Source organism: Saccopteryx leptura, chromosome 7 (assembly GCF_036850995.1).
Source record: "Saccopteryx leptura isolate mSacLep1 chromosome 7, mSacLep1_pri_phased_curated, whole genome shotgun sequence".
Taxonomy (NCBI): Eukaryota; Metazoa; Chordata; class Mammalia; order Chiroptera; family Emballonuridae; genus Saccopteryx; species Saccopteryx leptura.
In genome coordinates, this window is record NC_089509.1 from 874,550 (window position 1) to 892,336 (window position 17,787).

The 17,787-nt window shown below is 45.2% G+C and overlaps 1 protein-coding gene across 4 annotated transcripts in view; it reads right to left on the minus strand.

Annotated features, from left to right (window-relative positions):
- Positions 1–228: 228 nt before the first annotated feature.
- The window catches only part of SAP130 (Sin3A associated protein 130), a 122,587-nt gene continuing 105,028 nt past the window's right edge, over positions 229–17,787 (minus strand). For 2 of the 4 annotated variants that reach the window (XM_066345942.1, XM_066345940.1), the window contains exons 19-21: positions 7,908–8,011; positions 3,028–3,141; positions 231–2,789 (exon numbers count right to left, since the gene is read on the minus strand). In XM_066345942.1, the coding sequence (XP_066202039.1) occupies positions 2,631–2,789; positions 3,028–3,141; positions 7,908–8,011 (377 nt within the window). In that variant the 3' untranslated portion in view covers positions 231–2,630. Of the gene's footprint in view, positions 2,790–3,027; positions 3,142–7,907; positions 8,012–17,787 lie in introns of all 4 variants that reach the window. The other 2 variants (XM_066345943.1, XM_066345941.1) reach the window with 2 other exon arrangements.

Sequence of the window (17,787 nt, forward strand, 5' to 3'; positions counted from 1 at the left end):
CTAAAGGCCAGTCCGTAAAAATATTTTCTGACATTAACCGATCCATGGCCCCAGAAAGGTTGGGGACCACTACTAAAATGTTTAGCTTACTGTATTGTCAATTAGTTTTCAAGTAAACTTTTTTTTTTTTTTTTTTTTTTTTTACAGAGACAGAGAGAGAGTCAGAGAGAGGGATAGATAGGGACAGACAGAGAGAGATGAGAAACATCAATCACCAGTTTTTCGTTGCGACACCTTAGTTGTTCATTGATTGCTTTCTCATATGTGCCTTGACCACGGGCCTTCAGCAGACCCAGTAACCCCTTGCTGGAGCCAGCAACCTTGGGTCCAAGATAGCGAGCTTTTGCTCAAACCAGATGAGCCCATGCTCAAGCTGGCGACCTCGGTGTTTCGAACCTGGGTCCTCGGCATCCCAGTCTAACGATCTATCCACTGCGCCACTGCCTGGTCAGGCAAGAAAACTAATTGGTTTTTAATAAGGTGCACGAGGGCAAGATTCATTACTCTTTGTCTCTCCCAACTTCTGATCTTAATTGTCCTCAACAGGTAAAGCAATACTGAAAACACTATTATTCCAACCTGCACTAACATTGCAGCTTGAAACGAGACTCCTTTGACCAGGGTTATTGAAGTTTTGTTTAAATGAAAGTGACATTCCTTTTAGAGAGAATAGACCCCCCAGCATAGCACATGCAATCGCTGAGGTGCTAGGCACTGACGATGCCGTTCTGCCTAACCACAGGGTTCGGCACCAAGGAAACAATCAGTGCCACCTTTCACAGTTGGCTCCACATCCCAGCAAAACACTCCAGTGAAGCAGCATGACTGCTCCCAGGGCTTCTTTAGCCAAGGTATGCAGGCCTGTGTGTCCTAACCGAGGATGGCTGAAAGCCTGCTCTCCTTTCTCTCCTAATCCTGTATCAGGTGAGAACTTGCCATTCCAATTTGAAGAAGGCTATTTCAGGTCAGCCAGTCGAAATGGAGCCAGAGTGCTGATCTGAAGACCTGGTCAGAAATGGCATATTGTGTCCCAGGTCTGTTTAGGTCAGGGCACAGAGAAAAAAACCAGCCCCAAGCTGGCAACTGGAAACGTGTCTAGCTGAAAGGAGAACGCCCAGCTAGAAGGGAGAGATGGTTGCTTGTATCTAGGAAGCAAGCCTGGGTCACCTGACCATTCCAGAAAATTAACAGAAAGCAACAGCAACCCTGAGAAGAAAACCCACAATCCTGGAAGCTCCACACCCACTACTACAGCCTTAGCTGTCATAAAATTTGACCAGTTTATATCTGCAACAGGATACAATTATAGTCCTGTATTTAAGCTAAGAGCCACACTGTGACATCTTCAAAACACTGGGAGAAGTGGAACGCTCTGTGGAATAACAAAACTTTAACAGAGTAGCCTCAACATGTATAAGAAACTCCAGCAGGGTCAGTATTCAGAGTTTAGCACAGTAATGATTAACTTTATAAAACAATGCAAACTGCTCATGTACAAAACCTCTTTGAGTCCTTTATTAACACTGGGGGGAGATGGGCAGTACATACACTTAATAGCATCACACCTGCTACAGAGCCAGATAACCAAGAATGCACTTCAGAACAAGGACCTCAGAGCAGTGTGTGGTGTTGCCTGCTCTGAGCCTTCACAGAAACCCAACTCTGACACACACAGGACAATGTAATAATTTCACTTTGAAATGGTTCTTAAAAATGACAGTATGGGCCCTGGCCGGTTGGCTCAGTGGTAGAGCATTGGCCTGGCGGTGCAGGAGTCCCGGGTTCGATTCCTAGCCAGGGCACACAGTAGAAGTGCCCATCTGCTTCTCCACCCTTCCCCCTCTCCTTCCTCTCTGTCTCTCTCTTCCCCTCCTGCAGCCAAGGCTCCACTGGAGCAAAGTTGGCCTGGGCGCTGAGGATGGCTCCATGGCCTCTGCCTCAGGCGCTAGAATGGCTCTGGTCACAACAGAGCATCGCCCCCTGGTGGGCATGCCGGGTGGATCCCGGTTGGGCGCATGAGGGAGTCTGTCTGACTGCCTCCCTGTTTCCAACTTCAGAAAAATATTAAAAAAAAAAAAAAATGACAGTATGGATAGTTCAAACCCTTTAAAGTATGAAATGTGCCTGATCTCAGGGTGCCATGGTGCTGCTGAAAAAAGGCCAGCTCTGGCACCTGAAGGTCAGACAGAATAAGAACCAGCTGGGGAGAGGAAGAGGTTTGACTTTCAGTGTCAAAAGATAACAGGTGGTCCAAGTGGATACTTTCAGTCCAGGCTCAGTATGGTAATCTATCATGGGTCCTACAGTAATCCATCAGATAAATAGTTTTTAGACTGGAAATCTGAAAAATGCCAGCCATCATGTGTCCCTGGTTCCAACTGGTGGACACCAATGTGTGGAATCATGACAGTCTAAGAGAGAGATGTGTAAAGAAAGAATGGAAGTCACCACGTCAGATCAACTCTGACCCTCTCGTGACACTGGGTGCACTGGGTCCCTTTGCTTCCACATGTGAATTAGGAACACTTCCTTTATTTCAATGTTCCACTTTGAAAATAACCAAAACCCTCCCTCCACCCCCACCATCATTCTTCATGAATTTTTTTTCCAAAGTCCTGATTCTTCTGGATCTAAACCTTTTCCTTTCGCTTCAACTTTGATACCTTCTTGACAGTCCCATTCTTATTCAGAAGCTTCAGGACACGGTCTTTATGATCTAAAACCTTCAGCATGGAGTCTCTGGCCTCACTGATCTGATCCATCACAAGTTTACACCTCTGCATGTTACCCTGAAATAAAAGACAGGCCAGTATCAGTCATCTTGAAAACGATTAGCCTTTTAAAGATCTTCTCATCTTTGGATTGAGACCATTTGAGGCTTTCACACAGAAAAATGTTTTAGTGTTTCTTGGTAATGCAGGCTGAAGTCAACATATTAGAGGGTGAAGGAAGGGAAAAAAGAAGTAAAACTTTACAGTAAATAGCTTCATAAAGTGGATGATCGGAAAGGAAAAGGCTCATTCAAACCTGTATCAGTTCATTTATTCGGTGTAGGTCATCATCGGTTGCTGCTTTTTTCTTTGGGATAATCCCTTCCTGTAGGTTGGTGAGTCTTTCATAAACATCGTGTTCCAGATTCGTCTGCAACACACAAAGGGGAAGGTATTGTTGCGAGGTTGGTTGGCAATGGAGGAAGGTCACGTGTAGAACCAGACCTGGAACTTTGGCTGGACCCACCCATACCCATGCACATCAAAAGAAACTTCCCAGGAGTCCTTTGGAAAAGAGCGACCATCTATCTTGCTGCGTCATATTAACCCAACCACCCTACAGACGCTATAAATTACCCCCAAATAGAAAAATCTGTGCTACTTCTCTGGTCCCCATCTCGTGGACCAGAGAACCTCCTCTGGGAAGCGCCCTGAATAAATCTCTTACTATTCCACACTTCGTGGCTATGCCCTTCCTTCTTCCTCAGTGGGGCAAAATACCTTACATTTGGTGCCGAAACCCAGGAGGAGTTGAAGCCTGCTGGGGCTGCTCCTCTCCCCTTCCCTTCGGAGGAAGAACCAGGACCTCTGACCTCCCACCCACTTTGGCACATGGTGCGGTAAGTCCCCTGCCTCCAGCCTCCCCTCAGTTCTTTCTGCTGAGACTCCGTGTCTGAAATCGCAGCTGTGTCAGGGACCTCTTCTCCGTTCTGAGTGCGTGTGTGCCCGTGGAGACGTCCCGGACACACCTACTCTACCTAACAGTCTGGTGGCCAGAGCTTGAGTTGCGGGATGCCAATTCTCATCTCTGATCACTCCGAGGACTGAGGGTGGCCATGTGGGGCACAGGAATCTAAACTTGATCCAAAAACACTCCTGGAGTTGCCTTATCCAAAATGTCTCCCTCCCTAAAGAAGAGGAAACTGTTATTCTTCTCTGCTCTGGCCAGGCCACAGAACCCACTGGATAATCGGACCAGGTGGCCTCCTGAAGGGACTTTTGATTTTAACATCCTCACCAATTTAACTATCGCCAAAACAACTGGGAAATGGTTGGAGATCCCTTATATTCAGGGTTTCTAGTATTTGCGCTCCCATCCTAATCTCTGTGCCTTTTGCTACACGGTGCAGACTCTTTTTGCCCAAAGAAACCTCAGCTAAACCCTCCACTTCTGATCTTTCCTCCTTCGCTGACCCCCAACTCTCTTCCCCTCCTGCACAGCTCCCTCTGTCCTATCGGGCTCCTCCAATCCCTTTGCGGAATCCTGTTTCTCATTCACCTGCAAATACCAGTCCCTCTTTCTCCTCCCCTGCCAGCCAGGAGCCCCTCCCTTTTTCACTGTTTTTAAGCCCCTCCCCCGTCAGACACCCTCATCCCTGGCCATGAGCCCTCAGGTGGGTTTGCAGGGCTCCTCACCCCATGGCCTAACCCCAATCTTCTTACAGGAAGGCCTGGCCTTGTCTTGCCTCTGACTCCAGCATTTCCAGCTGGATCTGGGTGCTGGGCTCCCCAGGAACCCCCCTCCTCTTATTCTTAACCCCAGACCCCTATCTGAGACCTGTGCTAATAGGAAAAGGCCAAGGCTGCTCACCAGGCCCGCATGCAGCAGAAGGTAACACTTCAAACCCAGACTCTTGTGGCAGCCCTGAGGCCAGCAGAGCAACAGGGTCAAGGCACAGGAGGCGCCCGACTGAAATCTGGGCTGCAAAGAGGAATGCCACTAGAAGCTTGCTTTAAATGTGGCAAGGAGAGTCACTGGGCCCAGCAGTGCCCCTGCCTGCCTGGCCGCCCACTAAGCCCTGCCCTGACTGCAAGCAGTTTGGTCACTGGCGGAACGATTGCCCCTTTGGGCAACAGGCTCTTCCTCAGCGCCTCTATGTGGAGGACAAGCCACCCAAATGGGAGGCCTAGCCAGCCAGGTGGGCACATCGCTTGAACTCCTAGGCCTCATAGACGACTGACGTGGCCCAGACTCGGAGATCCCCATGACCCTTGCCCAGCCCCAGGGTAATGCTACAGGTAGCGGATAAGTCCATCTCATTTCTTGTGGACACGGGGGCTACCTATTCTGTTTTGCCACCATACTCTGGACCTCTAGTTCCCTCACAGATCTCAGTATTAGGAGTGGATGGGACCCCTTTACCCCTTCGCACGCCGCCCCTGACATGCAGTTTGGATGGAATCCCCTTTTCGCACTCCTTCTTAGCTATGCCATCATGCCCTGTACCCTCTTGAGTCAGGACATTCTACAAAGTCTCGAAGCCACTATCTAGCTGACAACATCTTCCTCACTACCAAGGGCTCCCCCATAATCAATACTACCCTCATTTATAACCATGTCTCTCGCCTCACCAAAAGGTTGGGCCCTGCAGATCTCTCCTGTTGCTCCTGTCCCTCCCACCAGAAACCTGCCACCAGAGTGAGCTAAATCAGGGAGCGTTGCTGTTCAATGAGACTGGCCCAATGGAAGAAAGCATCGGGGTTCTCCACCGTCTGCAAGAGAAACCGCACAAGAATCTCTCCTACAACCTGCTTAACTCCTGATGGCAGCCACCCATCCTCACCTGGGCTGTCCCTATCCCAAGTCATCTTCTAATTATCAGAATATTACTCATATTTACTCCTCTTTTTAAAATTCTTACAGGGCCCCATCTGCGAGGTTTTTTGAGTCACGGTCAACCAGATGCTCCTACACCCATATATGCGACTCCCCTCAGAGCCACCTCCTTCTGACCTCCCTTCCCCACAACGCTCCTAACCAGCAGAAAGTCAGGAAAACAGCGTCGCCCCTATCTATCATAAAAGGTCAGAATGTGAGGTCAGTTGGTAATGGGTTGGAAGGTCACAGGAGGTACCAGACCTGGGAACTTTGGTTAGAACCGCCCACACCCATGCACGCCAAAAGAAACTTCCCAGGAGTCCTTTGGAAAAGAGCAATCTTCTGTTAGCCAATGACATTTCACCACATCATATTAACCCGACCACCCTACAGACGCTATAAATTACACCCACTTGGATCCCCCCATGTGACTTCTCTGGCCCGTCTGATGGACCAGAGAACCTCATCCGGGAAATGCCCTGAATAAATCTTTCACTATTCCACACTTCGTGGCTATGCCCTTCCTTCTTCCTGGGGGGGAGGGGGGGGGCAGATACCTTACAATTGTGACCTCAGAAATGCTTTTTTTTTTTGGAGTAACTTCAGGCAAATAAACCCACTTTTTTTTTTAAAGTCAAAGCCTTCCCTTTCCCTTTCCCTTTCCTCCTTTCCCTTTCCCTTTCCCTTTCCCTTTCCCTTCCTTTCCTTTCCTTTCCTTTCCTTTCCCTTCCCTTCCCCCTCCCCCTTCCCTTTCCTTCCCCTTCCCCCTTCCCCCTCCCTCCCTTCCTTCCTTCTAGAGGGGGGGGGGAAGAGAGAGAGAGAAGGGGGAGGAGCAGGAAGCATCAACTCCCATATGTGCCTTGACCAGGCAAGCCAGGGTTTTGAACCAGCAACCTCAGTGTTTCCAGGTTGACGCTTTATCCACTGCACCACCACAGGTCAGGCCAAATAAACCCACTTTAAATCACTTTGACTAGTATGAGAGCTGTTTGGGGGATAAAATCCTTTATCTATCTTTTTTTTTTACAGGGACAGAGAGAGAGTCAGAGAGAGGGATAGATAGGGACAGACAGACAGGAACGGAGAGAGATGAGAAGCATCAATCATCAGTTTTTCGTTGCAACACCTTAGTTGTTCATTGATTGCTTTCTCATATGTGCCTTGACCGTGGTCCTTCATCAGACTGAGTGACCCCTTGCTTGAGCCAGTGACCTTGGGTCCGAGCTGGTGAGCTTTTTTTTTTTTTTTTTTTTGGGCTCAACCCAGATGAGCTTGTGCTCAAGCTGGCAACTGAGGGGTCTTGAACCTGGGCCTTCCGCATCCCAGTCCGATGCTCTATCCACTGCGCAACCGCCTGGTCAGGCTAAAATCCTTTTTCTTAATGACTAAATTGGTAAATAACAATTTACATTACTACTTGCCATAATTCAGTCCGTCTTCAAGGATGACTTTTAAATATTCTGCCCTGAATTCAGTTCCTCTGGAAATAAGTCTGCTTCTCTGCTAACTACAGAACCAGCCATTGAACTACTGTGTGTATGTATGTGTTTGTGTTGTTTTAAAAATATACTTGTAACAATGCTCTTCAGGTCACAGCTACTCCAGAGATGGAAAACTGCATGAGATTGTTTGACTGCCATCCTATCAAACTCACTGGAGAAGGAAAGATTCCTGTCCTAGGATTCTGGAAATGATTGAAAACACAACGCTCATCGACCCTGGACCCATGAGCTCAACAGCAGTTTACCAGTGAACTGAAGGCCGGGGGAGGAGGACACTGCACACCCCGCAGGACACAGGGGCCATGACTCAGGACACAGTGGACAAGCAGAGGCTGTAGGAGGCAGGCTGTACCTATCAATAGGGAGAGAGGCCCCGGGAAGGATGTGACTGGCTTACTTGAGCAATATCGCAAACTGCTGGAGGACAGAAGCTTGAGATTCTGGGAGGAGTGAGAACTGTACCTTGTCCCAAGATAAAGAGCAGAGTGTGGGGGGAGGTGCTTACACTGAGGCCATCTGAGGCTCCCCATTTCATACGTCTTGGCCATACATAACAGCGAAACTTAGTTGCAGGTCTTACACCTTAGGTGTTCAATACATTTTGGTTCTGGGTACCAACACTAAGATATATTTACATCATAATATATCTATGAAAACAGATACAATAGTTCTATTACATAGCACACCTAAAAATTCTATTGTGACCCATGTTAATTGGGAATGCTTCAGAATTGTTCAGGAGAAAATGCTCTGAATTCAGACTTCCCCAACACCTGCTTCTCTCTTCAGTGGGAAAGTTGCTGAAACCCCACATACCAGCTGCAGCAACTGGGCAGCACAGAGGTGGACCTTCCAGCCTTGGGCACGACAGGACACTCCTTTCTGGTTAGCTATTTCCTGCAGCATAGCTTTCTTCTCCTCTGGAATCACAAAAATAAAAAGTATACTTCAGTTTATAGAAAGCTAAAACCTTTGGTGTTCAAGCCACTCAAGTAAAAAAAATCTTGAAAAAATATCAAGATTTTTTTTGGGGTGGTGGTGACACTGATCAATAAAATTACATAGGTTTCAGGTGAATGTATATAGCATTTGAACTATAGACTGCGTTGTATGCCCATCACCCAAAGTCAAATCTTCCATCATCGTTTACTTGTCCCTCTTAAATATCTTTTTTTTTTTAAATTTTTATTTATTCATTTTAGAGAGGAGAGAGAGAGAGAGAAGGGGGGAGGAGCAGGAAGCATCAACTCCCATATGTGCCTTGACCAGGTGAGCCCAGGGTTTTGAACCAGCAACCTCAGCATTTCCAGGTTGAAGCTTTATCCACTGCGCCACCACAGGTCAGGCTTAAATATCTTTAAATAAATAAATACTCTGAATTTATTAGGAAGAGAAGTCACAACATGAACAAAAGCTCTCTTTTTGTCCACCCAATAAGAATGCTTTAAAGGCATGCTCTGCTAATCTAGTGAATTCAAAAGATGTCAAGCTATTAATCTAACCTCTTAAAAGAGGAAAAATGGTCTTTAGGAGGCTAGAATCTTGGTCCTGTGTGATGCAGGCAAGCATGTGGAGAGTTGGGTATGAAGCCTTAGAAGTTCATTACTGTTACCTAGATCTTAGAGAAATCACAAAAATTAAATCTGAATAACTTAAATTTGTTTAGAAAAGTCTAGTAATCAGAATTATAGTAAGATATAAATGAAATATATCATTTGTGCCAGTGAAAGACAAAGTAGGACTGAAGGGAGCTTGTCACAGGTGACTTCAGCTATACCTGAGAAATTTTAGTTACTGTGTAACTAGTATTTAATCTATGACATGGATAATTAAAATTACTTAAAAATTTTTAATTTTAAATGCTAATCTTTTTATTTATTTATTTTTAATATGAGAGAAGGGGAGATAGTGGGACAGACTCCCACATGTGCCCTGACCAAGACCACTCGTCAACCGGCAACCCCATCTGGGGCCATGCTCCCACACTGAGCTATTTTTAGTGCCTCAAGTTGACTTTTTAGACCAACAAAGCTATCCTTAGTGCCTGGGGCCATGCTCAAACCAATTGAGCCACTGGCTGCAGGAGGGGAAGAGGGAAAGAAATGGTAGAGGGAGGGGGAGAGAAGTAGATGGTAGCTTCTCCTGTGTGCCCTGACCAGGAATCAAACCTGGGACATCCACATACCAGGCTGACACTCTACCACTGAGCAAACTGGCCAGGGCCTGATTTCACATTTTAGATGCACTTGTGGACTTCATTACAATTATTAAAAAATAAAAAATATTTTTAGTTTGAAATACAGATTCACAGGAAGTTGCAAAGATAGTATAGAGATCAATCTGATAAGGAATTTTTACCTAGAACACATGAAGAATTCTTACAACTCAATAAAAAGACAAACCAACTAAAAGGGCAAATAATGCAAACAGACATCTCCCCAAAATATACACAAATGGCCAATAAACATACAAAGATGCATTAGGCATTAGGGAAATGCAAATTGAAACCACCCTGACGCAACCATCTCCTGCCATCCAGCACAGTATAATAAAATAGTGAGCTGTGGTGAGGATGTGGGGAATCAGAAGCTTCATACACTGCTGATAGGAGACTAAAATGTATTTGTTTTAGAAAAAAGTTTAGCAGCTATTAGAATGTTAAATAGAGCTATCAAACAACCCAGAAATTGCACTCCTAGGTATATGTCCAAGAGAAATGAAAACAGATATCCACACAAACACTTGTACAAATGTTTGTAGTATTATTTTCATAATAATCAAAAAGTGGAAATAGCCCAAATGCCCCTCAAGTGATAAATGGACAAAATGTGGTATTAACATAAACTAGACTATTATCTAGCAATAACAAGTAATGAAGTACTGATACATGCTATAACACGGATGAACTTTAAAACATGCTATGTGCAACAAGCCAGCTACAGAAGACTGCATGTTGTGAGTCCACGCATACTAAACGTGCAACGTCAGGAAATCTAGAGACAGAAAGTATTCCAGAGGTTGCCCAGGGTTGACAGGTAGGGGGAGTGAAGATGGAAGGATTGGGGATGAAGGCTACAGGGTGTGGAGTTCCTTATTGAGGTAATAAAAATGTTTTAAAACTAACCGTAGTGATGGATGCACAATTCTGTAAATACATTAAAAACCACTAAATTATATATTCAGTATGTGAATTATATCTCAATAAAGCTATTTAAAAAATAGTATAGATAAGTCAGGTTTACCCCACTGGCTACCTCTTACATAACTCCAGCGCAATGTCAAACCCAGGAAATCGCTTCGAACGTGGAGTGTAGTTTCAGCACGTGTGCAGATTCTTGTGACCACCACTGCAGTCAAGAGTCAGAACTTGTGCATTAACACAAAGACCTCTAGCATGTATACCCTGTGGTCACACCATCCCTTCTACACCATTACCCCTAGCATACTCTGTATACTCGTCATTTCGAGAATGTGAAACAGATAGGAATCACATGGTATATGTCCCTTAGTGACTGGCTTTTCCCACTAAGCATAAGCATAATGCCCTCGAGATCCATCCAAGCTGTTGTGTGATAAACAGTTCTTCCCTTTTCATTCCTGAGTAGTATCCAGTAGAATCAGTTTGTTAAACTATTTGCACACTGATAGTCATCTGCTTGTTTCCAGTTTTTGGCTATTACAAAAAGTGGCTATGAACACCTGTGTACAGGTTTTTGTGTGAACATAGGTTTTGATTCTTCTGGGATAAATGCTCAGGAGTTCAATTGTTGGGTAATGGGAAAAGTGTATATTTCACTTTTTATGAAATCACTAAGTTATTTTCCAGAGTAGCTCAGTAATGTATAAGCATGTTATGCTAACCTGCTCCCTAGTGAGACTGGTGAAAAATTTTAAAATAACCATTTAAACCTCAGGAAAAGTTTTTAAGGGTAAATAGCAAATGCAGAAACATTTATTCAAGCAAATCTACTAACATGTGGTATTTGAGGGGACCGTTCCCTTGTTTGTCCCCCCTCCCAGCTTAGTGAGGCAGAGATTCCATTCCAGAGTGCCACAAGTTGAGTTCCCTGTCCTCCAGGCAGAGGGCTTTCTTCCCAGGAGGAGTTGGATACTTGTTGCTGAGGCTAAGTCACAGGTGAACACAATGAGATGTGCGGTTCCCCCTGTTCAGCCCCGCTCATGGAATGGAGACTGTACCTCAGGCCAGACATACTGAGAACACTGGCATGCCAGAAGCCCGCCTTCCGGCTTGTGAAGTGCTGATTTCACACCAGGGGAGGCAAGTCAAGAGATCTCAAGCTGCTCACTCCTCTTCCCTTCAGAGTACTTGCCTCCTAGAGAGCAGGGAGCTACTCAGAGAGAAGGTTACGAAGACATCCAGCTCCCACCTCCACAGCCCTGGTCTCAGAGATTCTCCCTAGAGGGACAAACAGTCCATACAACAGGTAGCTTCTCATCTCATCCCGTTTGTAAAAGGGTGACGTCCAGCATAAAGGTGCCCTGAGAAGAGGGAGGCTGCAGTAAAAGGCAACTGAGAGGAAACTCGTAGATCTAATGAGGACACAGCCCGACTGGGGGCTGAAAAGTGTGGAGGACAGAACAAGAACGAAATCTGGGAGAAGCCATTTTGGGGGCAGAACAAATACCCACCATGGACCTCAGAAACCACTCTGACAAGTACAGTTTAATGGGTTACTTTGCCGAGAAATGTCCTCTGTGTTCCCAGGCAAATTCCAGAATATGCTGTGTTCTAGCAGAGCACATAAACAGCAATCAGTGGGGTGTATCTGCTGGGTGTGATCAGGAAGAGAGGGAAAGAGCCTACAGTGCCACTCTGTCCTAGGAGACTAGGCATGCATGCCCAAAGCGGCACCACCCTGAGAAGCAACAGCAACATCAACAGCGGCTTCAATCTTGATGGTGTGGGTGGGTGGTGAGACTTCACCACTAAAATAACCCAGCCAGTCACTAAACGAATAAAGAAGCAAATAACAGTAACAAACCAGATGGGGATGCAGTGCCCAGAAGTGCTACAATATATTATCTAGATAATGTCTACCCTGGCCTGTGGTGGCACAGTAGATAAAGTGCTGACCTGGAATACTGAGGTCCCCAGTTAAACCTTAGGCTTGCCTGGTCAAGACATGTACAACAAGAAATCAATGAACAGTTAAAATGAAGCAACAATGTGTTGATATTTCTCAATCCCCATCTCTCTCTCTCCTCTCTCTGTAAAATCAATAAATAAAATCCCCCTCACCTGTTTTTTTAAGCAAGAGGAAGGGAGATAGGGAGGCATACTCCCACATGTGCCTGGCAACCCTGTCGGGGGCTGATGCTTGCTTGGACTGACCAAGCTATCCTTAGTGCCTGGGACTGATTTTCAAACCAATCGAGCCACTGGCTGCAAGAAGAGAAGAGAGAGGCCTTGGCCGGTAGGCTCAGTGGTAGAGCGTCAGTCTGGCATGTGGAAGTCTTGGGTTTGATTCCCAGTCAGGGTACACAAAGAAGCACCCATTTGCTTTTCCACCCTTCCCCCTCTCTTTTCCCTTTATCTCTCTCTTCCCTTCCTGCAGCCAAGGCTCCACTGGAGCAAAGTTGGCCCAGGTGCTGAGGATGACTCCATGGCCTCCACCTCAGGCGCTAGAATGGCTCTGGATGCAATGGTGCAACGGCCCAGATGGGTACAGCATCGCCCCCTAGTGGGCTTGCTAGGTGGATCCCGGTTAGATACATGCGGGAGTCTGTCTCTCTTCTCACTCTCACTTCAGGAAAAATAAGCACACACACATACACACACGGAAGCGAGAGAGAAAGGGGAAAGAAAGGGGAAGAAAAGCTGATGGTCGCTTCTCCTGTGTGCCCTGACCAGGGATTGAACCCAGGACTTGTAAGTGCTGGCTGACAGTCTATCAATGAGCCCAACTAGCCAAGGCCAATAAAATGTTTAAAAAAATAATATAAATAATGTCCTGTTTTCTTACCAAAAATGGTGAGTAATGCAATAGAAACAGGAAGGTATGATCCACACATAGGGGAAAAGAAGGCAACAGAAACTGCTTGTGAGGATGACCAGATGTCACTTACTAGAAAAAGATTTCAAAGTAGGCATTATGAATTAATTCATGGAATGAAAAACAAGCATTAGAAAAAAGGTAAAGGAAGGTATGATGATTATGTCACATTGGAGAGAGAATGTAAAAGAGAAAGAAAAAAAATAGAAGGGAAAATTTTGGAGTTAAAAAAGTACAATGAAAAACTTTAAATCCAGAGGGAGTCAACAGTACATCTGAACTGGTGCAAAAGAGAACTGATACAACTTAGGGCAGATTGAGAGATAATGCAAGGTGGCCTGACCAGGTAGTGGTGCAGTGGATAGTGTGTCAACCTGGGAAGGTGACAACACAGATTCAAATCTCTGAGGTTGCCAGCTTGAGTGTGGGATCAGACATGATCCCATGATGGCTGGTTTGAGCAAGGGGTCACTGGCTCAGCTGGAGCCACGCCCCTCCAGTCAAGGCACGTATGAAAGCATTTGTTGTGTGGATTTATTTCTACATTTTCTCTTCTATTATAGTCACCTCTGTCTATCCTGCTGCAAATACCACTCTTGTGATTATTGTAGTTAAAACATAGGCTTTTCTCTTATTTTTCAAGATTTTAGCTATTCTAGCACCTATGCCTTTCTATATACATTTTAAAATAAGCTTTACTGTGTTCTACAAAAGCCTGTGATTTTGTCAGGAACTGTATTAAATGTATTCATCAATCTAGAGAGAACTGACATCTTTGTATCACCTTCTAATCTATGAACATTGCATGTTTTTTCCAAGTTTTCATAAGTTCATCACAAGTATCTAAAAATTACAACTAATTTTTGTGTTATACAGATTTTCTTTCCAAAGAAACCCTTAAATTTTCTATGTAGATAACAATGTTATCTACAAATAATGACAGTTTTATTTATTTCTTTCCAACATGTATAGCCTTTTATCTCTTTTTCTTGCCTTAAGGTATGACTAGAAGTTCCAGTTCTATGCTGAGTAAGAGTGGTAAGAGAGGACAGCCTTGTCTGTTTTGATAATCTCAGGTAAGAAGCATTCAGTCTTTCATCATTAAGTACAATGTTAACTGTAGGTTTCTATAGACTTCTTCCTCTTCCTATTGAGTTTTTATTAAAAAAAGAAAAAAAAAAAGGTGTTGAGCCCTGATTGGATGATCCAGTTGGTTAGAGCATAGTCCCAAAGTGCAGAGGTTGCTGGTTCAATCTCTGGTTAGGGCACAGACAGGAACAGATCTATGTTCCTGTCTCTGTCTCAAATCAATAAAATAAACATAAAAAAGTGTTGAATTTTGTCAGAGAACATTTCTGCATCAAGTAATATAATCATGTAATTTTTCTTCTTTAGCTTTTGTTGTGGGATGAATTGTATTCCCCACCCCACAAACAATATACCGAAGTCTTCAACCTTGGTACCTAAAATGTGACTTTATTTGGAAGTAGGGTCTCTGCAGATGTAATCAAAAAGTAGTTATACTGAAACTAGAAAGTCCGGCGGTCATATGAAATGACCGCTGTTCTAGATATTATAAATTGTAATTAAAATGATTTGTGCGAAGGTGTCTGCTAATTCAAACTGAATTACCCAGGGCAGGCGGCGAGGATGCCCCTTTGCTTAGTGCCCCACGGGGTTTCCCCCTTCTACTTGCTTAAAGTAGAGTGCAAGGAAGGAAACCACTGGCGGTACATTTCTTAAGAGCCATCGCTAGCTCAATAAATAAAGGTGATTTAAATATGTTTTAATCCTTTTTGCGTTTCAGTCAGCATTACTCTGTCATTTTTTTGCATTTCTCTCCTGCCTTTGTTCAAGGGACTCATTTTGTCGAGACAGGCTTTTTTGTCTTGCATCTGAGGCAAGCCTTGTTTCTCTATGCTCATCAGTCTCATTTTGCCGAGAAAGATGCATTTGCTCTGTGACTGAAGCAAGCCTTGTTTTTGTCTGCTCAGTGGTTTCTTTTTGTCGAGAAAGCCGTTTTTGTGCAGCTTTAGCTCCTTTACTCTCCTCTTCAGTGCTGTATTTTCTAGGAGGCATTCTTAAAAGAAATTATGTTAAGACATAGTTTTTATGTAAAACAGATGACTGCCAATGCAAACAAATGTTCACCTTCCCCCTGACATGCTCAATTTGCGTTCAGTCTTAAATCATTTCAAAAGCAGATGATTGCCAATGCAAACAAATGTTCACCTTCCCCCTGAACCGCTCAGTATGCGTTCAGCCTTGGCAACTTCACCCCATTGTCTAGTACACTTATGCAAGCAACCAATAAGCTATTGGCGACAAACAGACACTTAAGCCGCATATAATAAAGATTAAGGTGGGCACTGAACCCAATGACTCATATCCTGTAAGAGGGAAAGAACCTGACCGGGCAGTGGCACAGTCGAGCGTCAGACTGGGACGTGGAGAACCTGGGTTCAAGACCCTGAGGTCGCCAGCTTGAGCGTGGGCTCACTGGGTTTGGGCAAGGCTCACCAGCTTGAGCCCAAGGTCGCTAGCTCAAGCAAGGGGTCACTCGGTCTGCTGTAGCCCCCCTTGTCTCTTGGTCAAGGCACATATGAGAAATCAATCAATGAACAACTAAGAAACCGCAATGAAGAACTGATGTTTCTCATCTCTCTCCCTTCTTGTCTGTCTGTCCCTATCTGTCCCTTTCTCTGTCTCTGCCACAAAAACAAAAAAAAAAAAAAAAAAAAGAGAGAAAGAGTTGGAGTTGACATGCTACTTACATATTGCTGGAGTCAATTTATTAATATTTTGTTCATTATTTCTGCTTCTATATTCATGAGGAATACTGATTTCTAGTTTTCTATACTGGAGGACTCCAGCAGAGCCAGTGGCCCCTTACTCAAGCCAGCAACCTTGGGCTTCAAGCCAACGACTATGGGATCCTTTTCATGATCTAATGCCCAGGCTGGCAACCCTGTGCTCAAGCTGAATGAGTCTGCGCTCAAGCTGGTAACCTCAGGGTTTTGAACCCTGGACCTCAGTGTCCCAGGCCGACTCTACTGCACCACCAGCGGTCAGGTTTCATTCCTGTTATTTGTAATCTTTTTTCTTTTTCGGTCTTGCTAGTGATTTAATTTTATTGATGATTTTCAGTTTTTGTTTTCTTGACTTTTGTAATTTCCTGTTTTCAATTTCATTGATTTCTGCTATCTTTATTATTTTCTTCCGTATGTCTGCTGTGAGTTTATGAGGCTCTTTTTTTAGCTTTTTTTTTTTTTTTTTTACAGAGGCAGAGATAGACAGGGACAGACAGAAAGGAACGGAGAGAGATGAGAAGCGTCAGTAACTAGTTTCTCGTTGCGCGTTGCGACTTCTTAGTTGTTCATTGATTGCTTTCTAATATGTGCCTTGACCGTGGGCCTTCAGCAGACCGAGTAACACCTTGCTGGAGCCAGCGACCTTGGGTCCAAGCCGGTGAGCTTTTTGCTCAAACCAGATGAGCCCGCGCTCAAGCTGGCGACCTTGGGGTCTTGATCCTGGATCCTTCCACATCCCAGTACAACGCTCTATCTACTGTGCCACCGCCTGGTCAGGCTTTTTTTAGTTTTTTGATGTAGGAATTTTTTTTTGTAGTTTTCTGAAGCTGGAAACGGGGAGAGACAGTCAGACAGACTCCTGCATGCCCCCGACCGGGATCCACCCGGCACGCCCACCAGGGGCGACGCTCTGGCCACGAGGGGGCGATGCTCTGCCCCTCCGGGGCGTCGCTCCGTCACGACCAGAGCCACTCCAGCGCCCAGGGCAGAGGCCAAGGAGCCATCCCGAGCGCCCAGGCCATCTTTGCTCCAATGGAGCCTCGGCTGCAGGAGGGCAAAAGAGAGACAGAGAGGAAGGAGAGGGAGAGGGGTGGAGAAGCAGATGGGCGCCTCTCCTGTGTGCCCTGGCCGGGAATCGAACCCGGGACTTCTGCATGCCAGGCCGACGCTCCACCACTGAGCCAACGGGCCAGGGCCTGATGTAGGAACTTTGACGGAGGTATTTCCTTTTGTTTAACACCCTGGTCAGCACTGTGGCTCACGAGCCACATGCAGCTTTTTGGCCTCTTGAATGTGGCTCTTCCACAAAATACCACGTGTGGGCGCTACCTCGATAAGGAATGTACCTACCTATATAGTTTAAGTTTAAAAAAAACTGGCTCTGAAAAGAAATTTCAATTGTTGTACTGTTGATAGTAGGCTCTGCTGACTGATGAGTTGCATTTAGTACTATAAATTTCCCTGTTGGTACTTGTTTAGTTGCCTCCTACATATTTTGATTATGTTGTATTTCATTTTCATTTACTTTATGTATTTTAAAAAATTTATCTTAGAGAAGACAAGATGGCGCTGGAGTAGGCGAACGTACCAACATCTACCTCCCAGAACCAAAGTGGATTACAGAATAATTTTAAGAACTATCATCTGGAAAAACCAACATTGGACTAAACTAAGAGGACTCTTCAACCAAGGAACACTGAAGAAGCCACACCGAGACTGGTAGGAAAAGCGGAAACACGGAGAGGGATGCCCAGTTCCCTGGAGCGAACAGCAGCCGGGAGAGACTTGTGTGGCAGGAAGTGAATTTAGCAAAGAGGGCAGGGTCCTGAGCCCCAGGAACAAAGGCCCAGCCTGCAGCCCCAGAGCCCAGAA